The sequence below is a fragment of the Hibiscus syriacus genome, unplaced genomic scaffold, assembly GCF_006381635.1.
Source record: "Hibiscus syriacus cultivar Baekdansim isolate YM2019G1 unplaced genomic scaffold, ASM638163v2 tig00112530_pilon, whole genome shotgun sequence".
Lineage (NCBI taxonomy): Eukaryota > Viridiplantae > Streptophyta > Magnoliopsida > Malvales > Malvaceae > Hibiscus > Hibiscus syriacus.
In genome coordinates, this window is record NW_024063358.1 from 466,902 (window position 1) to 493,481 (window position 26,580).

General features: G+C 34.2%; 3 protein-coding genes across 5 annotated transcripts; 1 reads left to right on the forward strand and 2 right to left on the reverse strand.

Annotated features, from left to right (window-relative positions):
- The first annotated feature begins 12,071 nt into the window (after positions 1–12,071).
- LOC120181739 lies at positions 12,072–13,163 on the forward strand. Its single transcript, XM_039186818.1, has one exon. It carries the CDS (start codon positions 12,072–12,074, stop codon positions 13,161–13,163), a length of 1,092 nt encoding a protein of 363 aa, XP_039042749.1.
- Positions 13,164–13,401: 238 nt separating this feature from the next.
- LOC120181623 (NAC domain-containing protein 92-like) lies at positions 13,402–25,742 on the reverse strand. Of its 3 annotated transcripts, XM_039186713.1 has the most exons (5): positions 25,371–25,742; positions 25,003–25,280; positions 24,424–24,909; positions 21,537–21,540; positions 13,402–13,413 (listed from the first exon to the last, which is right to left on the reverse strand). In XM_039186713.1, exons 1-3 carry the CDS (start codon positions 25,555–25,557, stop codon positions 24,439–24,441), a joined length of 936 nt encoding a protein of 311 aa, XP_039042644.1. In that variant the 5' UTR covers positions 25,558–25,742; the 3' UTR covers positions 13,402–13,413; positions 21,537–21,540; positions 24,424–24,438. The 3 variants fall into 3 exon arrangements, with proteins under 3 accessions (XP_039042644.1, XP_039042645.1, XP_039042643.1); XM_039186714.1 differs by lacking the exons at positions 13,402–13,413; positions 21,537–21,540 and adding an exon at positions 21,210–21,279 and having other exon boundaries at positions 24,431–24,909; XM_039186712.1 differs by lacking the exons at positions 13,402–13,413; positions 21,537–21,540 and having other exon boundaries at positions 24,346–24,909.
- LOC120181622 (pectinesterase 31-like) lies at positions 14,638–16,570 on the reverse strand. Its single transcript, XM_039186711.1, has 6 exons — positions 16,290–16,570; positions 16,106–16,210; positions 15,726–15,803; positions 15,346–15,533; positions 15,091–15,264; positions 14,638–14,999 (listed from the first exon to the last, which is right to left on the reverse strand). Exons 1-6 carry the CDS (start codon positions 16,533–16,535, stop codon positions 14,837–14,839), a joined length of 954 nt encoding a protein of 317 aa, XP_039042642.1. The 5' UTR covers positions 16,536–16,570; the 3' UTR covers positions 14,638–14,836.
- Positions 25,743–26,580: the final 838 nt, after the last annotated feature.

Sequence of the window (26,580 nt, forward strand, 5' to 3'; positions counted from 1 at the left end):
TGCCTGGAATTTCTATAACATGATAGAACAGAACATGCATGTATCAATATATGTTTTAAAGTGCATTATAAGTGGTTATGCCTCACTAAGTCTTCGACTTAGCGTGTGATTGTTTCACACGTAGGTTTCGAGAAAAGTAAGGAGGGATGCGGAGCAAGACAGGTCAGTTTTCCTTACCAAAAGATCAGATCAGAAATATTGGATAAAGTATGTTTTTGGTTATGTATAAAGTGTTGGCATGTAATAAGTTATTAAGTACGAGCACTCTGATAAAGTCTGTATTTTGTTTTAAATAAAGTTTTAAATTTCCCGGGATTTTTCTTAAGAGTCAAGGTTTGAAAAGTCAATGTGACACTTCGGACTCGTATCCGGGTCGGATACGGGTTGGGGGTGTTACATAGTTGACCCCACTAGTTTCTTATTGTTAAAATTTCAACTTTCCTTGGAAAGAAATCTTCATTATATCTCACTTTTAATCTTGGGGTTGAAGAAGACAAACTTCATCTTGGATCAATAAATGGAAACCATATGATCGTAACATTGGTTCAGCATCAGAATAGCAGGTTCGTAAAACATTTAACAGTGCATTCATCCTTTCCTGTGGCTTCTGCTCAGATGTTCGTAAAATATTTGACAACACATTCATCCTTTTTTGTAGCTTCTGCTCAGATGTTCTCAATCATTGAATCTCTTTGCCTAGTGTTCAAAGCTTTTGAATGATGTCACAAGACCATTTGAGAACAAAAACTCAGTGGGGATTCAAGTGTAATGTTGGTATGACCAAAAAAGTTGGTCAAATTCACAAGATATGCTGGTGTCGAATTGAATAGGAGACACTAATTGATCTTGATATCATCTCGGGCAAGGGCAAGTGTAATACTGATCACGTTTTCTTCTGTAATGAGCATTGTAGAAAGTAGAAACACTTCAGCTATAGGATCCATGTATAGAAAGATATCCGTGGATTTCTTGCTGCTGGGGATGAAACGTACATGATAAAACCCAAAATAGATAAAAATTCAGTTCAACCTGGCTGGCAATGATAACCCCAATAATAGCGTGAATAACAATAATGTAAGTGAGTCGAGTCTCCCTTTCCAATGTCATCAAGTAAGTAAAAAAACTGATGTGAAAAACAGCTTCATAATCCCAACAGTATGGTTGAAACTAACTGTCAGGAACCTCAAAGAAATATTTTCAATTATCACTGATACAGAGAATGCAAAATTCAAAGCTGAGATCTTGAGGAACTGAACCCTGGATTAAGTAGCCTCCTGGGGATCATTTTTATTCATGCAACTATGATGTAGCTTAACAAAGATCGCGCTATCATGTGACACATGGTTTTAAGAAGATTGGTATTTGAAACCATACTTGCTGAATAAATATTTGTTCAACAACAGGACCCTAATGCAACTGCCTGATGAACGAAGCAATTATGTGTAGTCAGCTCAACTGTCACTGTTTCATCATTTTCATTCTTCATATCTTTGTCTCATTAGAAATATTTGTTCAAATCAATGATCTCGACACAGGATGATATGGGCCTTCAACATGCCCCAACATTGGCTAATACAAGTGTCCAAAATGCATCAACAGTCCTGATTCTGATTGAAAAGGATTTTCAGCATGCCCCAATATTTTCTTCTTGTTAATCTGAGTCTTCAAAATACCCCACATGGATCTGTCTGAAATGAGCTTTAAAATGCCCCAATATTTGCTGATACAGATGTTAAAAGTGTGCTCAACATTACTTCTTGTTGAGATGAGCCTCCAAGAATGCCCAAATATTCATATTGCTGTGAGCCTTCAAAATGCCCCAATATTCTATTTCTGGTTGAAATGGGCCCTCAAGATGTCCCTCTAGATTTATCTTATTCACTCTCAATCTCTGTTTGACTGGAATGTCATGATCCCCACGAGGTCCAATTTTGACAATGAATTGTTGTAGGTACTTGTAGCTTTATTCGTGCCCCAAATCTATTTATCTTGAATACTCTCATTCTGGTGTCACTAAACAGTAGTGTTATCAAGTAACTGAAATTCTCTTCATGTTATCACAAACTTAAGAAGTATTCAATCATTCTAACAGAAACGTCTAAGATATGTGTCTTCTGAATGAGGTGACCATTTTCTGTATCTGGAGGGATTTAGTCAGACAGTGCAGTAAAAATAGTTTGGTAATCCGTTCCAAGCTGACACAGTGGCTTATCATCTTTCAGTGAAGGCCATATCTGAAATATACTTTTCTGTGGGAGAGAAACCAATTTATGCAAACAATAATCTGATGCAATGACAAGACTACATATACAATGGTACAAGCTCATCAAAAATCTGCACCCATGCAACGTTGATTCTGATAACAACTCATCTGATTATGAAGCGATCTTTCAGGATGATTTCACATATATTGATAGTTCTTCTGATATCGAGGAAATCATGAATTCTGATTCTGATGAGGAGAGTAAACTGTTATACTTGACAAAAATGGGATTCTCAGAGGCTGAAGCTTCAATAACCATGGAGAGATGTGGTTCAGATTCATCAATTACAGAATTGACAGATTTTATATGTGCTGATCAAATGGCTAAGGTTACTGACGCACTTCTTATGGTAGAAGATAGGAAGCCATTATGCAATGATCCCAATTACAAACAAAGGCGAAACTTGGGCTATGATTTGTGGAAAAAGAAGAAGCAGAGGAAGCTTGAAAAGAAGCTTCTTAATGAAGATGATCATGCAGTTCATCTTTCAATTCCAATGATCGGTTCTGGGGTTCCTACCAAATTAGATCAGGTAACTCAAAGAACACTTCCAGAAAATGCTCTTGAGTATCCTTATTTTTACTATGAGCAAATTCATCTTCCAAATTCAATGATTGTTTTGTCCAACCAAATCAGATAACTCAAAGAACACTTCCAGAAGATGCTATTGAGCCTCCTTATTTCTACTATGAGCAAATTCATCTTTAAAATCCAATGATTGGTTTTTGGGGTTCATACCAAACCAGATTAGATAACTCAAAGAACATTTCCAAAAGATGCTATTGAACACATTATTCTTCCAAATTCAATGATTAGTCTTGTTCAACCAGATCAGATAACTCAAAGAACACTTCCAGAAGATGCTATTGAGCACATTATTCTTCCAAATTCAATGATTAGTTCTGTCCAACCAGATCAGATAACTCAAAGAACACTTCCAGAAGATGCTATTGAGCACATTATTCTTCCAAATTCAATGATTAGTTCTGTCCAACCAGATCAGATAACTCAAAGAACACTTCCAGAAGATGCTATTGAGCACATTATATTTGTTCCAGTTAATGTTTGGACTAGGATATCCCAGTGCTTATTCGATGTAGAGCCAGAATTTGTAGATTCGAAGCATTTCCATGCTACTACACTGAAAAGGGCTATATTCATAATTCTGCCAATTAAGAACAGATTTTCTCTTATTCTGCTTCCTCCATGTGCTGTACATGATGCTTTTCCATTGACAACAAACTGGTGACCTTCCTGGGATAAAGTTGAACTGTTTACAAACATGTACATGAATCCAAATTGACAGAAAGGATCCGTAAGACTTTTGAAGTTTATGACGATGAGTCATCTTCGAGTGTCCAAAAGTATGTTCTTGATGAGTGCCGAAAATGGAATCCAATATGAGTTGGAAGGCATAAAGTTGTTCCGCTTAAATATGATGAAGTGGAAGTGTTTCTAGGTTTCCCTAAAAACCATACACAAGGAGGAGAATCTGCTAGAGACATGTTCCTTGGTGGTATCAATGTCCTGTCTCTTTTCTCTGAGATCAGTGATGCAGAGGTTGCCTTCTACTGTCTTGTACTGTTTGAAAATGTTTTTTCTCCTTTCTTTATTGAAGAATGAAAGAATTTTGCAAAGTATTACCCCTTTCAGGTTCACAATATAATCGAATCATAAACAATGAGTTTAATGAATATCAAATAAATCAACTACACTTTTAAATCATTCAAAAATCATAGTTCTATGGCAAGTGTCAAAATTATTGACTGATTTGAGATGTAGGTTGATTTTGGTAAAGTAGGTTCTTTCAAGTTGGTTCAGTATGTCGTTTCGGGCTTCCACTAACTTGAAGAAATGGTTGTTATGCTCATCTTGTAGAGATGCTTCTTGTTTCCAGAATCTCAGGAACGTTTTTGAGATGTGTGGTGCTTCATTAAGAGCTTAAGATCGTCTCTTATGTCGTTGTTGCACCATTCAATATTCGAGCCGCCTTTTCAGGTTTTCAACTCGAATCCTCCTTTGGTTTCAAGATGTTATTTAAAAATTTATATCTTGAACCCACCTTTATCATTTTTCATATCATGCATTAAAGATTTTAAAAACTAATTTTTGCAAATAAAAATCAATCTTGAGAAGCAGAATGAATTCTGATGATATTCTCTTTTAATTAGAAATCCATGTATGATTAAAATGGACTTTTCAGGTACGTAACGTAGGCCATGGCTTATGGTTACGAAAGAAAGGGATAAAAAGGCCCAAAATAAGTGTTTAAGGGTAATCAAACCAAGGATCAATTCATTCTAATGCCATCAATCTTGCCTTGCTTAACTTGGATTTACTTTGTTGGGGATTTTTCCATCATTTGGATCCCTCTAGACTGCCAAATTTTGGATTCATTTCCAATTTCTCATATCTTCAGCATTTCTTGCTCTTCTTGTTCGTACTTGATCAACCTTGTAACTTGAGGCTCAATAAGTCACCCATCTTGATTCAATTTTCCTTTTTCTTCTTCTTTTTTTGTCTTCTTTCTTTGTTGGATGAGTATAATACTTCAATTGCTTTGAGCACCTCCTTTTCCTTTTGCATTTTGGAGGTTTTCCATTATTCTTGATTGGATTGATCTTCAAGCACTCTGTATTTGACATACTTTGTAGTTCAAAACTTTCATGACTTCATGGAAACTTGTCTTCGTAATAAAACTGTATTGACAATCTTTATTCTTGTGAGCCAATATCCTTTACCCTGCCCTCCAATGTAGATGGTGATCCTTGGTTAGGGTTGAATTAGAAGAAAAATTATTCAGGCTCAAATGGGGACAACAAAGGATATATATATATATATTAAAGGATAAATGAAACAATGCCATTCATCATCTCATACACAGAAACCTTTGTAAAAAGAGGTATCTCCAGGGGGATGAATATTCAAGATTAATTTTACTTACATGAAAAATGTAATTAATGCATGATATATTTATTTCAATCAATCATTTTCCCCTTCTTCTTGAGTATGCCCTAATCATCCGAAATCATCTTCAATGAGTTGGTCCATGATACCTCATCTCGTCTCTTCTTACAGTCAGATTCACGGATAATTGAAATTTTGGTTCTTTTGAGGTCTTTTGGTTTATGATGGTTTTATGTTCGAAAAGACAAATGTGTGACTTTTGAAGTCATGTATATGGTGGAAGGTAGTATCATCAATCAATCGACTCTACCCGAGAAGGTAAACATCTAGTGTTTGTGTCTCAAAAACAGGTAGAGACATTTCTTCAGAGTCTCAGATAAATGTAGTGTCAGGATTTGATTTGAGTAATTGGCATTGGATGGGATATTGAAGATATAATTTTACCACTTGCCAATAGATCTATAACTCTTGAAAAATTAAAAGAACATTTAATCTACTTGATACTCAATAATCACAAGATTAAAATTTGACTCCTTGCTCATAACCATAAAAGAAACACCTATTTATTTATTGCCAAAAGGAAAGGAACAAAAAAAACAAGTTCAAACAAGATGCTGAAAATATAAAGTACTACAGTGGTAGATAACACTTCCACTTGTTTATACATCATGCCTCCTCTAATGTTGGATGTATATTTGGACCAGGGTCATTATCCTTATTTGCCCCCCATTTTTTTGATCATTTCTTGTGTTAGGGCTCTTTTGTCAACAAGCATCTCTATTTCTTTCAACAGTGGCCTACAATTGCTTGTAGAATGCCCTTTTACCCCCAAGTGGAAATTACAAACACTATTTTGATCATAACTATGAGCAGAAGAGTTTGATGTCATTTTAGTTGGTCTTGGTGTGATGTATTGACCTTTAACCAAATGAGGATACAAGTCTGAAATGGAAGTTTGGAACACTTCCAATTTTTTTCTTGATCGCATGACTTTCTTTGGTCGATCCGAACAGTTACTTGCTCTTTTTCTTTTGTAATTACGAGGACTCTAGATGCAACATTCATTCACATGATCAGCTTTTGCTTTTTGATCCATCGGGCTCTTGGATATGACTTTTGAGTTTTCTTCATTGATTACATTCTCAATTAAATCTCCAGTTGTCACAAGATTCTCGAATTCCTTTGTCGGATTTGCCTGCATCAACTCGAAGAAAGGCGCTGGAAGGGAATCACGAAACATACGTGATATTTCTTCTTCTAACATGAGAGGTTGAACTTGTGCTGCCACTCCTCTCCATCTTAGGGCATATTCTTGAAATCTTTCATTGGTTTTCTTCTTTACTCTTCGAAGATCCATACGTGTTGGAACTAAGCCTTTAATATACCGATATTGTCTCAAAAATGCATCAGCTAGATCTACCCATCTCTTGATCTGTTCTTGGGTCAACTGATTGTACCAGACTACTGTTGGGCCAACAAGACTATCATGGAAAGAGTGAATTAACAGGTCATCAGAATTTAAATATCCTCCCATTTTTCTGCAAAACATTCTCAAATGGATTAAGGGACAACTGGTGCCATCATATTTCTCAAAATCAGGCATTTTGAATTCATGGGGAATAATCAAATCTGGAACTAAGCTAAGCTCTCTTGCTTCTAATTCTTTGTGGTAGGCACTAACATCTTTCATGTTTCTGATTGCTTTCTCTGTCCTCTTGACTTTCTCCTCATATTGTGAATAATTAATGAGGCTATTCTTTGGGTTTGAGTGGGATGCCCCAGGGTATGTTATCTTTCTCGACTCTTCAATCTGATAGCACGATTTCTCTATAGCAGTTGTATCTTCTTTATCAGATTCCATTCCCTGGATAATTTGATCTGATTCATCTGGTACTGAATCTGAAACTTCTTTCCTTGTATCCCGAGGTAACCTTGTCAATGGTTCTGGCCAATGGTCTTGTAGTCCTTCATAAGATTGCTCCATTGTTTTCATGATGATGGTACAGTAAAATAAATGAATGATCTTGGTTTTTACTGTTACAGAAACCTTTTATGAATTATTTATATGTTTTTATAATTAAAGTACATGACAGTACTTAAATAAAAATGTGAAAAATGCATAAATGGAAAAATAAGAATGCAAAATGTGCAATTCAAAGATATAAAAAGTAAAAATACAAAATGAAAATGCACAGATACAAAATGTAAATGTATGTATGAAAAGGTGTTACCTAAGAGTGATCATCTTAGAACAGATTTCATTGAACACAAAAGCTTCAGTACATCAAACAAAACTTTTACATGTAGGGGACAACTTTCAGTCCTAACAAAACTTTACATATAGGGAATAACTTTCCCATTTTCTTCTATAAAACCAAGTTAGTTTATCAGCTTATGGGCCATATTGCTTGTATGGACTGCAGTTTCTTCCATGACATTCTGGTGTTCTTTCATCTCCTATGTCAATTCTCGGATTTGCTCATTTTCCCTTTGTGAGAGAACATTTGTGTTCAAAAAGTTTTTGGACAAGATCTTCATGTATGTTGCAACTCTTTTTCAGTTTGGTGACCCCTGCTATCCACTCTTCTGGGGTGTTTCCTATACCAGCATTTTGAAAGGCTTGACTGACCTTCTGGAAGTCTTCATGTATGGTTTCCATTTTGGTGCTCAATTTATCGTTTTTACTCTTCAAATGACGTATTTGAGCTTCAAACCTCAGCAAATCTTCTTCTCTATGGGTGCCCCTACTGATATTCTTACCTTTGAAGACTTTTGGTATTAATCTATCAGGACCCTTGGTTACCAAACTAGGTCGATCATTTACCATAAATTGTAAGGTTCCATGATCCAAAAGACTTTGGACTCGGCGTTTGAAGGCAAGACAATTTTCGATAGTATGTCCTTGAGCTCCGGCATGATATTCACAATGAACGTTGATGTCATACCAATTTGGATACGGAGGTTGGAACGGTTTTATGTAATATGGAGCTATTTCTCGTGCTTCAAGTAACTTTTCATACAAATCTTTATATGATATAGGTACAGCATCAACATGAGAAACACCTTTTGTTTTGGATTGAACCTGAGTTTTAGACGTCGGGAGTAGACCAAACTTTGATGATTTCTGATTACATGATTTCTTCTCTTCTCTGGGAGCTTGTACAGTCGTCACCCTTTCTTTGGTATCTCCATACGATTTGTGAATACGAATGATGACTGTCTGTAATTTATCTAATTGGTTAGGAATCGAAATCCCTTGCGTATCTGAAACTGCAGAGTTAGGTTCATTGAGCTCTCTCTTTCTGTGCTGGAATCTCTTTTCCTTTGGCCAAAACAGATATTCTATCCATCATCTTGGTCATCTGATCTCTTATTTCTCGTATCTCCTTTTGCTCTTCAATGGTCATACGATCTTTGGGTGCATAGCTTGCTTCTATTCTCGGAGTTTCCTCAGGATGTCTTTCTTTGGCCGCATCATATTTTGTTTGATCATAAAACTTTTTGTCCATTTACGATTTCTTTCCAATATGATGAACAGTCTTTCAAGTAAACACCTTTTGGTTATGCTATGATCATGCAATGCAAACAAAAGAAAATAATTTAAACAAATTAGAGCAAAAATAACATATATGGGAAAATAAGAAAAAAATAAAATGGTTAATACCAACTAATTGAAAGAAAAAATTTATTTATCATGGTATATAATAAATCTTAACCTCATGCTTTCTAGTTCCATGCTTTGTTTGGAAAAATTAACCTAACCGCATGATTTCTAGTTCGCATGCATTTATTCAGGGAGAAAAAATAATAATAAATTAAATAAATTAAAAGCTAGAGCTTATTTCTCCTTTGTGTACACCTATGAACAGAGGTTCAGTACTGTCTTAGATTAGGTGAATTTCTAGGGTTTATTATATGCAGAGTTTCAGTTCTAGGAGTAAAGGTACTCGAATTGTTCTTGTTGATGCCCCCTTGGGCTGTCAAACCCTCAATCCTAGTCCACTACAGACTTTAGCGGATCGAGTTCAATTCGAGAGGACACATTTCTCTATGCCTGACACGGAGAATAAATTCTCACGAAGACATAGAGCATATGAACCCCGAAAGTTACTTGCTAGGTCTAACACGGAGAATAAATTCTCACGAAGACGTCGCTTTCACTCCCACTTAAAAGGGACAAACTCAATTATAGAGCTTTATGTTATGCAAGTGTTGTGTGTGAGGAGAAATGTTCAAACCTCTAACAGATAAATAAAACAATATTAATATAAAAATAATAAATAATAAAAATTTGAAAGAAAAGAATTAAAAATTAAATAAATGAATTTTTAATTTCTAATTAATAGAGACAATTTATAATTGATTTTAAAGTTTGACATTCCCCAGCAGAGTCGCCAAGCTGTCGTAACCGGTTTTCGTCCGGGCACGAAATATTAAATTGGGCGAGAAAATTGATGTGAATGAATAATTTTGAAAATAATTTAAGAGTCGCCATCGGCCTTTTGGGTCAGGTAGGTCGAATACCTAAAAAATATCTTTTAAAAGAGTTTTAAGAAAACATCAATTAAAAAAAATTAAACTGATCTGCGTTTATAACCAAAAATTCGTTCTTTTTAGTAATAAAAAGGGATTCGTGGTCGGTTACGTTTAGGGAAGGATTAGCACCCCTACAACGCCCAAAATTGGTACTTTGCAATTATAAATTGTCTCTATTATTAAAATTTAAAAATTCAAAAATATATTTAATTCTATTATTTTCAAAATTATATATATATAAAATATTTATTTATTTAAAAATATCTAAAAAGAACTTCTAGGTGCCTTAAGACAGCTCTTTTTCTTTGATATTGATAAATAATATTATTTAATTTTTAATTTTAAAATATCAGAATAGGACATCCAGTTGTATTAAGACTGTCCTTTTCTTCGATTTATTAAGATAAATATTTAAAAATTACCATTATATATATATATTTATGAATATATAAAAATATTTATTCATAAAAATAAAAATACTATTAAAACAATATATTTAAAAACAATAAAATAAAAGAAAACATATAAAATAAATGACTAAATTACAGTAAAAATAAAATTAAAAGTCTAATTCGTAATTAATCAAAATTATAGGGATCAAATATGTTATTTTCTGATTTAATGATTTAGTGACTAAAATAAAATTATCTAAAATTTGAATTTTATAATAAAATAAATTAAAAATATAAACTAGGGATTTAAGAATTATTTATAGAAATTAATGGATCAAATCTGTAATTTATCCTAAATATATTATTTTAATATGAAGGACTAAAATAAATTAAATTAAAATTCGAAGACTAAATTAAGAATATTATAAATTTAATTTAGTGACTAAAATGTAAATTTTACAAATCCGGAGGACTGCGGACGGGGTTTAACTATTTCATAATTACGCGTATAGTCCTTCCCGAAACGACGTCGTTCGGGAAGGACTATAAATGGTCCAAACCGGCTGGCCCGAAGGGCCAGCCATTTCATTTCTTTTTTTTTCTCTCTCTAGCAGAGAGAGTTTTAAAACTCTCTGCCTTCTCTCTAGCTTCCCTCACCGGAGGGAAGCCGGTCACCGGACGGCAACCGTCTGCCGCCGTGACCATCACCGCCGGCCACCGCATCCGGTGGCCGGAAAAATTTTTCTTTACACTAATATATAGATCGGACCGTCCTAAGGACGGTTCCGGTGTTATTTCTTCCTAAAAGGCTCCCAATCGGAGCAAATCTACAAAAGTACCTTCGGTATTTTTGGTTCTCCGGCGATGTTCAGTGTTTCCGGCGACGGTCAAGGTTTCCTTGATAAGCCTCTTCTTCCTTTTCTTTCTTTTTTTTTTCTTCTGGTTCTTTGCTGCTGAGATCGTTGGTATAGTTTGTTTGTTTTTCTTTTCTTTGTCTTTTTTTTTTCTTTCTCTCCGGTTCTGTCTCTGTCTCTGTCTCTGTCTTTTTTTTTTTTTTTTTTTTTTTTCTTGTCGTTCTCTGCCGTCTGTGGCTGTCTGTTTGTGTTCTTCTCCTCCTCTTCCCTGTTTCTTGCAGGGAACGGTGGCTTTTATAGCCACCACCGGTGATGGCTTCAGACCGGTCCAAAGGATGAAAGGCCCGGTGAGTCACCATAGCTATGGTGGTGACTCACCATAGGGCTCGACGTGGACGGCTGTTATTGTGGCAGCAGAGCTTCTGGAGTCTTCTGTTGGTGTCGTCGTGGTACTGGTGTGTCGACAATGGCGGTGGAGGCGTCGGCAGTGGGGCATTGGACCACCTGGCAGTGAAGCGGCGGTTGGAAGCTTGGAGATAGCTGAGGCGGCGCCGCGTGATTGCCCTAGGGTATCATACCCTAGGGTTTTTTTGTCTGGAAGCATCAGGACCGTTGGATCTTGGTCAGATCCAACGGCTGTGAGCAATGGCGGCTGGGGCATGAGATGAGAAACCCTAGTTGGGTTTTAGGGTTTGTAAAATGGGCCTCCGGGTCCTTTGGGCTTGTAATAATTATTTAATAATAATATACTAATAATAATATTTAATAATAATAATAAATTTAATAATAAATTTAATAATAATAATAAATTTAAATGAAAAAATGATGTCTACAAGGATGACAGCAATGGGGTGTTTAAGGATTATGAACCTTAGAAACACGTAACCGGTGGTTTCTTCGGCAGTGCCACGTTTGTGGGCGGTTACGAAACCAGGTGACTTGCAGTGGAGAATGGAGATGGCAGTGTTTAACAGAATATTAATATGTAGGTGGGGTCAGTTAATTAGTTGAGTATTAACCATTAAGTAAAATAGTTTGTATATAATCAGTTGTAAAAAGACACATGATTCATAATTCAGTCTTCTCTTCTTTTTTGCACTCGTCTTTTTGACTTCAATATGGTATTAGATGACTCTTCGAATCCAGGAGATGTGGCTCATCTCTTCAAGAATGACGATACTAGTAGTGAATATTACATTCACCCAAATGAAAACTCCTCTTTAGTCCTTACTTCTGCTTTATTAACCGGTAGCAAGTATCACAGTTGGGCGAGGTCGATGAAAATGTCCCTAATTTTTAAGAACAAGCTGCGATTTGCGGATGGGTCTATCCGAGCGCCCAAGGAGGATGATCCCAAGTACTATGCATGGTTGAAATGTAACAATTTTGTGCTTTCTTGGTTGCAGCGAACCTTGAGCTCGGAGATTGGGCAAAGCGTGATGTGGATTGATAACGCGTATGATCCTTGGGCGGACCTTTTTGATCGCTTTTCTCAGGGCGACTTGATGCCGATTTCTGAGCTTCAGCAGGATTTATTTTCCCTGCAACTAGGTACGCTTTCGGTGACTGCGTATTATACACAATTGAAGATAGTGTGGGATGAAATATGCAATCTACGACCATTAAATTCTTGTGAGTATTCTGCGAAAGATTATAGAAAACAAGATTTTGTTCTTAGGTTTTTAAAGGGATTGAATGACAAATTTTCTGTTCAAAAGTCTCAAATTCTCATGATGAAACCTTTGTCCACAATTAATGCTATCTTTGCTATGGTTGTTCAACATGAAAGGTCGATTACTGCTACTGGGTCTGTGAGTGAATCTAATGTTCTTTTTGCTGGGAAATATGTTCATAATAATAGAAATCTTGTGAATAAACGTGATGACTTCGACAGTGGGAATAGTTCAAGGAGGGGTTTTAGTGCTACTAAGAAACCTACCTGCACTTTCTGTGGGCTTTATGGTCATTCTGTTGAAAAGTGTTATAGAAAACATGTGTTTCCTCCTGGCTCTAAGATTTTTAACAAAGGACAGACTGGTATAGGAAGTCAGATTTGTATTTCTACTTTAGATAATCAAGACTCATGGGGTTCTTGCATGGATGCAAAGAATAGTTCTTTTACTCTTACTAAAGAACATTATACTAGTCTTTTGAGTTTGATAAAGGACAGAGGCGCACTTGAACTGCAAATGGCAGCTTTCATTTTGTAATAACAATACAAGATCCTCGAACTGTGAGATAGTTTTGAGGATTCACTCAACATCTCTCAAAGGTAAAGAGTAAATTGAAATTTTGAGTAATTTAGGGCTTCAATTTAGTTCATTCACTTAACCCTAAACCCTAAATTCAAATAGAGAAAAGGGAAACAAATCAACAGAATTGATAGCATAAACCTCACTCTTTATAATTCTTGGGGTATTGTCTAACCGATCATTTTCTTTTGTATAGTTGAATGTTGAACTATGTTGATGATTGTACTTTAGCAGAACTGTGATTCTTTTGAGCAATACAAATTTGAATTATCTAAAAAAATAAATTCAAATAGAGGAAGAAATGAAAAAATACTGAAAGAGAGAAGAGAGGACGATGATGGGAAGATAGTGAGGAGAAAACGATGGACGGTAAGTTTTTCTTTTACTCGAAAATGAGAATTAAAAAAAATTAAATTTTATTTTTCTAATTATGTGTTATTTTTGTTTGAATTCAAAGAAATTATTAGAAAATTAAAAAAACCGACACAAGTCGTGTTTTAATTTGATACTTTATTTTTAACGGCAGTTAGAGTTTGACACTTGAAATAGTAACGAAATAAATTTTAGTCACTTATTTTTAATGAAAAATTCTTTAAGCACTAAAATATTTTTGGAAGCAAAATTCAAGCACCGATTTTTGTATTATACCTTAATTTTTTCGTCATCACTCTTTTTTCCATTTTGGTTCTTGGCAATCAAGTTAGATTGTATTTTATTTTAAACCTATGAAAAGTACATTTCGTAAGTCGTATCTTTCACAATATTCAATAAAATTTCAATAATTTATTAAATAAATATCATATAGGGCAAAGATATATCCAATTAATCAAGTTTTAATAAAAGATATTATTTTGATGAGGTTTATATCACAAATAAGTATCTAAAGTATATTGTCTTTTTCATTTAAGTATTTAAAGTTTTTTTATCGCAATAAGTACCTAAAGTTATCTTTCTGGTCAAAATAGGTACTTAAAATATTTCTTTGGTCAAAATAGATATTTAAAGTATTCAATATTTTTCATCTAAGTTCTAAGAAAGTTGACATGTGACATTAATTAAAAAATACTTAGATGCTTAGGTAAAAAATTTAATAATTTAGATACCTATTTTGACCAAAAGAATAAGGTGTCCATTTTGATCGAAAATATAACTTTATGTACTTATCTTGATAAAAAAAATAACATAAGTACTTAGATGAAAAAATGATATATTTTAGGTAATTGTATGTTGTATAAGCCTTTTGATAATTAATCGGAAATGAGTGTAATTTGTTTAGAGAACCTCGAAAGTACAAGTTATAGAACGATAGATTCTCATTTTTAAACTCTATAATCCCTTGAGCTTTCATTAAAGTTAGAAGCTTGATTGTATGCGTTTCAAGATAAGGAAGTTGAAGTTGTTAGTGAAAAATGTGAAATTCGGATAACAGAGATGGAAAAACTTGAACTTTATTAGGATAAAGTTGGTCTAAACAGAGATCTTCGATGCTAAACAAAGCATTGAGTAATATTCCTAGCGCCTTAAGACTAAGCTTAAAACGGCCGCAGAGGAAGGTTTTATTCCAATATATAAAGGGCAAAACTTCACCAAAGCATTTATTATCAACTCAGGCAAGCTTGCGGCAGTGAGTTCTAGGCATTAACTGGGACTCTGTGGCCCATTTTCTGACAAAGCCAAGACTTGTTTGGGTCAGTGTCGATGAATTTATGTACGAGGAATTCTTCTGCTTCTTGGTCGTTCAGTTCTTTGGACCAAGCCACCCGTTCGTTCCTATGAGATCCTGGTCCGAAACATCTGCAGTTTCAATATGAACCGTTTAGATTAGGGGTTCATCTTTCACAATCTGCTATGCACAGTCAAAATTTATTGATCCAAGGAAATGTACCTGAACTCGTAAAAGCAAGCGCTCTTCTCCTTTTCAGGATCTTCCCAGTTATTCCAACCTTCCTTCTTGATGCAGTTATCAATGAAAGTGTAGGCAAAGAGCACCCTTCCAAAGGGTCCCCATGGCCGCCCTAGGTATGCATACCCCGTCTCTCCGTTGCCAGTTAACACACACCTGCATCCATGTCACAACTTGTTCATAAGCAAAACAATGGAAGTAACCCTTTGTAATAGGATTTTTTTAAGGACTATCGACCTCAGGAACACATAACCGGTGGTTTCCTCGGCAGTGCCACGTTTGTGGGCGGTGACGAAACCAGGTGACTTGCAGTGGAGATGGCAGTGTTCAAAGAGAGTTGTACTATTTCCGAAAATGTAATCCACGTTTCCTTCGATATAGCAATCTCTCAAGTACTGTCTTCCCTTGTGCAGGTAAAGTGTATCCTGCAATTTTCGTTCAACAACATTTTAGCTAAAATTACAACTTAATCAACATAGTTATACATCTATATTAGTCATGAACTACTGCAATACTATGTTATTTGGACTCGAATGAGAGGGTCAGATATGGATGTATATATATATATATATTCTTTTAAGTGTTTTTAGAGAAATATAAAATGAGAGGCCAAGTACCTGCCACCCCAGAAATCGGCAACTATAGAATGCACACCGATCTCCTGATACCCTCATTGCCACAGCTTGGTGTGAACCCTGGAAGATAGAAAAAGATTAATGGAATATGAACTATGTCCCATTGCTCCCATATTCACATGCAGGATACGAGTGTCGAACGTTTAGATTTCGCTAATCCATTGTTAATAAGCAAACATTCTGATATTCATTTTGTATCTAAAAGCCCTAGCCACGTTTTCATTTTAATAACCCTAAACCGCCGCTCATCTCCTCCTCTCCTTCTCCGGTTGATCACCAGCCGCTGTCCGGCCAACGATGCCTCCTTATTCACATATGCTTCGAAAATATAGCATAAAAAAACGAGAAATTTAAGATTTTACCTCTGGAGCATTATTTTCAAAAGACATATTTTCAGCAATAAAATCGCTTCCTTCCACAATCACACTCCCAGACGCAAACGTTCCTTTCCCAATCACACTCTCATCCTTCGAAAAAGAAAATAAAAGTTACCCAATGAACAATCATCGGATAAGGAAGAACAAAAGGAGGCGTTATATTATTCACCAGGTGATGATCGGTTTTAGTAGCGGTGTTGTTCCATGTAAGAACGGTGTGCTCAGCTCGACAACCGATCATGGTGATCATCTGCCTGTCCTTGGGGATGAAAACGGGTTGCTTGTAAATACCAGGTGCCACTCTAATGATTGTTCGAGTCTTGCTTTTGGGTTCCACCGCGTCTACGGCTTCCTGTACCGTTTTGTAGTCGGCGCTGCCGCATTGTGACACCGTGATTACCCTTGGCTCCGCCATTGATCAAATAACAAAAAGAAACCTGCCTTTGAATATATGAAATGTTTGTGCGCTTCTGTCAAAATACGAAGCGGAGGTTGTGTTTTATAATGTGTGCAAGGGCTAAAAATGGTGAAGAATTGATGGATTGGAATAGAGACTGAAGCGGGAAAAATGGCAGCAGATATGGTATGGGATATTGTTTAGTATTGTTAGAGAAGTTAGTGCTATTTTATTGAAGGCTTATTTGTACAATTTGTCCTCCACGTTTGTTTTTTCCCCAATTTAACCTTTGTTCTTTTTTTCATATTACATCCTTATTATTAATTTTTTTAAATTTGTCAAATTGGTATGAAAAATCGTGTTAATTCGCTAATAATCATCATCAAAATTCTTTTCAACGAAAAACTTTTAAGACGATATCAGTTTTTTCTCACCCTGACGAAAAATAGTGTCGACAATTGACATAACGCTATAAGTGTACATAATTAAGCTAGACTAACATGATATAATTTGTTGTGTACATTAAAAAGGCAATTAATTGATTAATATTTTTATTTTTTATTTATTTTATATTATTATATTTTTAATTTTTAATTTTTATTACTTTTAATATTTTATAATAAACTTATCAAAGTTTAGGATAAAGTACATAAACAATCCTCCTACTATAAGATATATTTTTCGTTGAGTCTTTTAACTATAAAAAAATTATAACATAATCACTCGGTTTAAAAATTATTAAATTGATCTTTTTCAAAATTTAAATATAGTGAAGTTAATAAAATCAGTATAATACAAATTTGGTAAACTATACTTAGATGTTACTTTTATTTTTAATTTATTCTATTTTAGTCACTAATTTTAAAAAAATTATGTTGCTATCAGGACATCATAGACCTATCATCAATTGAAGGTGATTTTGTTTAGCCAAATTATGTAGCCTTTGGGTCTAGTTTTAAGTTACGTGCTCATCACAAACATCTTATTTGGCATATCTTGATATATTGTTATTTAGTCCTAATTTCTTTATTCCTTCGATTCTTTTTTCGCTTTAAGTTTATTCTTTATTAAATTTAAATAATATACTCCTAAACCATCGTAAAATATATATTTACTTTAAACTACTCTTTTTGAAAATAAATTTTCTATTTTTCAATTTCTATTTTTCAATTTGGTTTACTTTTCATGATTTTCTTATTTAATTAATCCATCTTTATTTTAAGTCCGTTTTTGATCAAATTTAAATCAGATGCTCTTATACCACTACAGAATACTTATATAACTTCAATTCCTATTTCTTTTTACTAAAAATGTACTTTTTTTTAATTTAGTTCCTTAACTTTGTATTTACTCAATTTGATATTTTGACTGCAATTGTTTGCAAATTGTTTCTTCTCGCCAGTTTATTGACTCTTTTATACTCTCGTCAATATTTTACCCTTACAATACCTTCTTTAAAATACAATATTGTAAATTGTATTTGATATATTAAATAACATTATAATGTAAAAAGAATTATGGTTAGAGAAAGTCAAAAAAATTAGAACCGGTTCGTACCAATATATTATAAATATTTACAATTAAATTGTACACAAACTCGAACAATTCGACTCGACTCGAATTTTATAAGGTTGATTCGAAAAAAATTCAAGTTAAAGTTTGAGTCATAAAATATATCTAATTAACTAGAATAATTCAAAAAAATTGACGACTTAACTCGATCAAATGCTCACCCTATTAGCGACTAGTGACTAAAAATGGATGAGAGAAAGATAGGTGTACAATGGGAGTCACCCACTAAAGATAGTCGTATAACTACATATAAATTAAAATGTCATATTATAATCTTACCAATTCAACGTCAAATTTGATATAAAAGTTCCGGTTGGGAGACTCACCCACTAAAGATAGGTGTTCAATGAGAGTCAGTTCAGATTAATCAAGACGAAACTTTATAATCGAGAAGTATCCAAAATAATTGATGCACTGTAAAGTTATGGATTTCAATAATTGTAATTCATTTTCATCGTATCAAAGGTGGTGGGAACACAACAGCTTTAATAAAGACGACAATCGCCTAACCTTGTACATAGACAATGGGGATTAGTTGGAAACAAACAAGGTTCAATGCATTTTGCATGAAATATCTTATACAAAAACAGTACTTTTGGCATGAAAATAATAAAGATGCCAAATAAACCATATGCCCAACTACCTTACCCATAATATGCACCGCTTTATTTAAAAAAATAAATTTCCAATTATCCTCGGGACAATTGTATATTTTAGGGTAAGATACACAAATGGTCCCCTAGTTATAAGGTAATGCTTTTTAAGTTTTTCTATTATTAAAATTTACAAAATGATCATCTGACTACAAAATATTACTTTGTTAAGTCACTTGACTATTAAAAGTTACAAAAAAAAAAGTTACTCAACTACTTGTTATGCTCATAACTCATCATTTCTCGTTAAAAAATATGATATTCTGAGTTGGATGCTAATCTGCTTATTATGATATGATAAATTTGGGATCCTAGAATTCCAAACGGCTATCATACATCAGTCATCATGTTAACCTTCAACTTAGAAAAAATATCATTTTTTAACGAAAAGGGATTAGTTTGAAACATAATGAATAGTTGGATGATCATTCTGTAACTTTTAATAGTCGATGGACTTAATAAAACAATATCCTATAATCGATGGACTATTTGTGTACTTCATCCTATATTTTATCATATTATTTTTAAAAATACATTTGAACTATTAAAATACTAATTTGAACTTGACCAACCAAACTCTTTTAAAATTTGAAATACCACGGTTGGATTAATGGGTAACTCAATCCTTAGACGTATCTAACCCTATATTATAGATTTGATTTTTGTGGGAGGGTTAAAAATAGAGCAGGTGACCCCCAAAACACATTAATGGACTGTTCTTTCCAAGACAAAACAAAATGGAGTTAAGGGTCCCAAACATAAATGATACACTTAATTGTTTTTGTTTGCTTCTTCACTAAAAGACAGACTTAAACCTTAGTTTAAATGCAATGTTTTAGTATTTTTTTTAATTAATCATTGGCATCCGATCTATTGACCAACTAATCCAAATCAAGTACGGCAGAGACAAGTACGACCCTCCCAACTCAGTTTATGTCATTCGCAAACGCCATGATTCAAATAGATAATGTACATATTTTACATGTATTCTGCAAAATAAACCCTGAAATATAACTCCATAAACCTTGGATAGAACGAATGACATTTAAATAAATAGATTGTGTAAAATAAATTGTATACCATATGTATATGAAATGTTCATATATTAATTTGTAAATAGATGTGTTTATATACAAAGAAGAGCATATATGATTAATTTCCGGACCTAATATCAACTAAAACAAAAATAACGTTTCTTGCCAATATATTACAAATTTAATTTCCAAATATAAATGAGAAACTATGTGTACGTTATTAGTTTTGAATGTTTATTTTCATAATAGCCATCACTTACCGTGGGATGCCTTGCAAAATATATATGACACTATTTGAATCATTTTCAAGAGGGAAAAAGTTTTGACAGTAACACATCAAGGGGAATTGGTTATAATGAAGTCGATTCTGATTGCTTGTACTGAAGACCTATGAGCTATATTTGTGTTGAATTCGTCCCTATCGTATTTTTACATCAATTTAGTTCTCAAAGTTGTTCAATTGCATCATTTTATACTCTACCCCTAACATAAAACCCTAAACCCTTAACAACGACCCTACTACCTCTGAATCATAAACCTTAAACCCTAAATATTAATTTATGATTTATAGTTTAGGGTTTTAAGTTAGGGACAATGTATAAAATGATGCAATTAAAAAACTTTGAGGGTCATATTAATGTGAGAATACAATATGGACAAAAATAATAAATTGGGTCTACCACGGGGATAAAGATGACCCTTAAACTCATTTTTTTACCATTAAGATCGCTTAATAAGTTTATATACAGTGCAACATATACCTATTTTATATACCTAACACGAGTGGGACTGCCTTACGGCATCTACTGCATAATGTTAACACATAATCAAAGTATGAGTACAAAATCATAATAAATCATACATAAAGAGGTAATCTTTTTTAAATGTTTTAAAATATAAAGATTGAATTTTGATAAGGTAACCTAGAAACTAAACTCAATCATGGGCAGCCTATTGTCTTTACAAAACAAGCACGGAAAACATAACTGAATAGAAAGGACAAGGAGCATGTGAGTTCTTATACCCCAGTTATGTTGGGCGATTATTTGTTTTTTCCTTGTAACTTTTGTTTTTATATATAAACAATTTAATGTGAACAAATATTGGACGAGTTGTAGAATTTAGAGCAGATTATCATTTATTCTTAATCATTGATGAACTCTTGGTTGGTGGCCTAACATGAAACACAGACACTTGCTATTTGCTAACTAATCTATCAGAAAAGGCTAAACATTAACACATGATACATGTCCAAATTAAGCAAATCAAACTTATGTATATTGTTTTAATTTTTTATTTTTTAAAATAATTATATATTCGTTTAATATATATCTATGTTCAACACTGATTCTAAATTCGAATAAAATATATGAAGTAGTCAACCCATGTGAGATAATAGTGAAAACCTTGAACGAAATTTTTAACTAAATGTTGAAGTAATCAATCTATTCACACATAAATCTATATGACAGTAATATTGTTGGATCTTGAAGTTCTTTCAATCTATTTACAGCTCTTCGATTTGTTTTCAATCTTGAAGAAGGGTGATTGCTACAATGACCACTATAGGTCTTCAGGAGCATACAGCGACCTCCATAGGTCTTCAGGAGCACACAGCGACCTATGGAGCACTTGGCGACCTATGAAGTTGTAACAGCGAAAGAAGAGAGAAGAGTTGCTGCAACAGAGGAGGCTTTGTCGCAAGGAGCACTTGGCGACCTATGGAGCACCTGGCGACCAATGAGGTAACTGTAACAAACACCCCATTTCAAGAAATAATTTGGTTAGAGCCCTATATGGGGAACTTTTTTTCCAACGCCATACATGGGCGAGGAAGCCCCTCAATGGTCCTTATTCTATGGAGGTGCTACATTGTCATTCGTCCCTCATCAGCAAAATGTAGTTGCTACTGCTGATGATGATGATGAGAGAGATGAGGAAGAACAACTTATACGAAGAAACCCTCATCGAAATAGACAACCACCACCCTGTGGAACACATTCAAGACGCAAATATCGATAGACTTGTTTAGTTTGTAATGTTTTATTTAATTTCCTTTATTTGTCAACAAATGTAATGTTTTTTTTGAATTAATCACGGGTATCCGATCTATTGATCGACTAATCCAGATCGGATACTAGAAAGGCGATGGCGACCCTCCCAACCCAGTTTGCTCCCTTCACAAACGCCAGGATTTGAACCCCTGAGCTTACTTAAGGGACCTAGTGATCCATCCCACTAGACCAATTGGTTGTTAGTTGTTTTTATTTAATTATGAACTTTTTATTTATTTTATTTGTTAATGTTTTTATTTTTTAATTGTTTGAATTGTATCATTTATATTTAATGTTTCTATTTAATTATTTTTATTATTTAGTATGTAATGTTTTTACTTAATTTTCAATTTAGTAGCCCATTACTTAGTGATGCTCAAATGACATTACTTGAAAGTAAACAAAAATGAAATAACACAAATGAAAACGAAAATACGTCGTTTTAGCCAAAGTTGTTACTAATAAATGACGCATCCCCTTTAAGGCTGAATTGATAGCCTCAGCCAAGTTGGTCGTCATGTGTCCATATTAATATCCACCATCATATGCATTTGTCTATATTTCTTTGTTGATGAGGCTAATGTAATTGTACCCTTACTTGTTTTTTCCTCGCAAATCTTGAAGCATGGACTCAAACGTTAGAGGAACTAGTTTGTAACTCGAGCGTCAAATGTATTACTTACTATTAAGTTCCCATAAAAAATTAAAATGATGGAGAAATGAAATTAGGAATTGTGACATACCCATGTGCACAAGTAATCGACGTTCATCATTCTTCTTGAACTTTCCATGATAGTTCGCGATAATATGTCGGATACAATACCGATGTTGGACATAGGGTGGTTACCACATTTGACCCAAAGACTCCATTGTTTCTTTGATCTCAGCTCCGCGATCTGAAATGACACTTTTTCCCCTCGTGACAGCAAAATATACTTAGCTTGATAGAAGGAAAAACATGATAGTAATTTTGGTGTGGTTTGATGTTTGCATTCGGGGTATTTATAGGGGAAGGGGATGGGTGAGTCGCTGAACCTCGGGTAATAATGGAGTACCCAATAATTCAAGGTGAACCATCTGTGCCTCCTGTCGCATGTCAGGTTTCCCACAAAGGCGCAGATGGTGAACCACACTTTTTCCGCGTAGTGCTAGCTCGGACAAAAACCCATGGAAGGCTTGCATGATGATCTGCGCCTTCCGTCCATGTCAGCAAATGGGTGATAGATTGGTAAAATTTAGTAGATGGGTGCCTGAAAGGTAATTATTGATTCTTTGGATGATTTTTGGGTAAAATCATATGATTATAAGGTAATATATGTTTAATCTTTCTTAGTCATTGATAATGCACGCACACCTTAAAGATAACTATTCAGATCCGAAACTTCTAAAAAGATAGCATTCTTTTGGCAAAAGGGTAATTTTTGCCCTTGTAGGTGACCAATTTATCACTTTCGTCCCGTCGTATTTTCACATCAATTTAGCCCTCGAAGTTGCTTAATTGCATTATTCTATACTCTATCCCTAACTTAAAACCCTAAACCCTAAATAATAACCCCATTACCTCTAAACCATAAGCCTTAAGCCCTAAATATTAACTTATGATTTATAGTTTAGGGTTTTAAGTTAGAAAAAGAGTATAGAATGATGCAATTAAACAACTTTGATGGTTAGATTAATGCGAGAATACGATGGGGGTAAAAATAATAAATTAGATCTAATACGGAGACAAATGTGACCCTTAAACCCATTTTTTTACTATTTAGATTGCTTAATAAGTTTATATACAGTGCAATGTATACCTATTTTATATAGGTATTGATGTTCGATAATCAGTATTAACTTACTTAAGGATAACTCTCTGATTAAAATTTCTCTAATTTTAAGTACATTGAATACCTAACACGAGTGGGACTGCCTTACGGCATCTACTGCATAATGTTAACACATAATCAAAGTATGAGTACTAAATCATAATAAATCATACTTAAAGAGGTAGTCTTTTTTAAATGTTTTAAAATATAAAGATTGAATTTTGATAAATTAACCTAGAAACTAAACTCAATTATGGGCAGCCTGTTGTCTTTACAAAACAAGAACGGAACACGTAACTGAATAGAAAGGACAAGGAGCATGTGAGTTCTTATAAACAATTTAATGTGAACAAATATTGGACGAGTTATAGAATTTAGAGCAGATTGTCATTTAGTCTTAATCATTGATGAACTCTTGGTTGGTGGCCTAACATGAAACACTGAGACACTTGCTATTTGCTAACTAATATATCAGAAAAGGCTAAACATTAACACATGATACATGTCCAAATTAAGCAAATCAAACTTATGTATATTGTTTTAATTTCTTTATTTTTTAAAATAATTATATATTCGTTTAATATATATCTATGTTGAACACTGATTCTAAATTCGAATAAAATATATGAAGTTATCAACCCATGTGACATAATTGTGAAAACCTTGAACAAAGTTTTTAACTAAATGTTGAAGTAATCAATCTATTCACACATAAATCTATACGACAGTGATATTGTTGGATCTTGAAGTTCTTTCAATCTATTTACAGCTCTTCGATTTGTTTTCAATCTTCAAATTCAATAATTCCAGAAGCAACCGAGGTCTACCGGTCCTGCAGAACATGAAGGATCTTGAATCATTTCCGGGTACGAATTCGATGCCGCTGAATCCTGGGAAAACTCTGGTTTCAGATTCTGCTTCGTGCCCCCTCCGTGACTTTGGATTAACATCTTCAATAGAGACTGGTCTTGAACCCAGAAATAATCCGGGTACTGCAAGTTTCCGATGTTCGGGTTGATTTGGTGGGTGTTGGTGTATGAAGAGTTTTGGAGAGAATTTGCTGATGAAGAACAAGGTAGAAAGGAAGTGTCGATCGTTTCTTCCGGTGATTCATCGTCGTCCATCGGATCGGAGAAGCATGTCACGTTTGACGCCTCGCCGGCTGCGACGGTTCTCGGTGACGAACCCATCAATGGAGGCAAGCCTGAAATATGTATTTTCTTACCATTGGGACTCTTTTGGAATACTCTACAAATAACCCACTCGTTCTGCAAACAAAACAAGAATCAAGAAACCACTGAAGATCCTCGGAATCGTTAAGTAACAGAGGAAAAAACAGAGACGTGATTTGTTTGTGTAACCTGAGCTGTTTTGGGGAGATTGTAAATGGAATATTGGCCTTCTAAACGGAATTCATGCATGACCCAATTGGTTTTTTCACCTTTGGGTGCTCTCCCTCTGTAAAAAACCAGAGTTTTCTTCATCCCAAGAAGTGATTTCCCTTTGAAAATCTCTCTGTCTTTGCCTGTGGCTTTCCAATAACCGGCATCGGTTGCCCTGTTCGTTCTCAGACCAGTCGGGTATTTCCGGTCCCGAACGCAGAAAAAATACCACTCTTTCTCGCCCATTTTAGCTCTCCCTGTCATTCCAACAAACACGTATCAAACATTAAAAAAAGAGGATCAAAATCAAAGCTTAAGAAAGATGCAGAGAGCATTAAGAAACTTACGAGGCAAATCCCAAGGCTCGCACTTGTTCAAATCGACCTCACCAATGGCGATGCAAGAGTATAAGGCGTTGACAACTTTCTTGGAAAGGTAGTGAGTTATCAACTCTTCATCGGTGGGGTGGAATCGAAATCCCGGTGGCAACTCCAGTTGTTCATCTTCGTTCCTTAAGCTGGATATGTTTTCCATTTTCAATCCCTGATAACCCTTCGTTTAGTTCCCTGATTTGACGGCCTATACTATACTATACTGTATGAAGAGAATCAAGGAAACCCAGTTTTAATCAGAAAACAGTGAAAGAAGGCCAAACAGTGAGGAAGAAAGAGGAGAAGATTTGAACTGAAAAGCTTGAAGTAGAAGGTGGCAATGGTGTTGAGAAGAAAAGGAAGCTGTGCGAGCAACGAGGAAGGCCCTAAATACTGGTTTTTAAGGGCGGAAAGAAGCGTGGATTGTAAGGCACTTGTGGATAGTTTCAACTTCCAATTCCATACCCGGTTCTTTTTTTCAACTGTTGATGGTAACTCAACTATTCAAACTTTAAAAAAATGATTTCTGAATTTATTTTCATTGTTACTTTAAATTAAAAAAAAATTATTTAATTGTTTGATTGATGAAAAATAATACTAATTATTATAATTATTGACGCAACAGTTAATTGTATTATATATAAAGTTGTTATTATAATGATCACTGATATTGGTGTGAGTACCTATCATATTCATATAATGATTCATGATATTTTTTATAATTGATTATTCCATTGTAATTATTTGAGGATCATATATAACACAAGATTCTTAACCTTGAAATCGTGAGATCGAGTCCTACGGATGATATTTCATAATTCGGAGGTCTTCTACGGAAGCTGCTCTCAACCTGGTGTTGGAGGCAGCCTACTATCATACCTCCCCCTTACCCCATTACATATGAGAACAAGAGATATCCATTTTTTTATATAGCACAAACATTGAATATTTGAAATAATCACGCATTTTTAGGAGCAGATGTTAAAAACTTTACAATTATTATTGATGATTAGCTTAAATTATCATTAATATTTAGTTGAAGTTGTACTTAAAATTAACTGAACGTCATTAAAACAAAAAAAACCATAATATATGTCCTATGTTTTCCTTAATTCATCTCATAAATTTCATTTCCTTTTAATAAAAAAAATAGACATAAGCATGAATCAATTTACTTCAATGATTA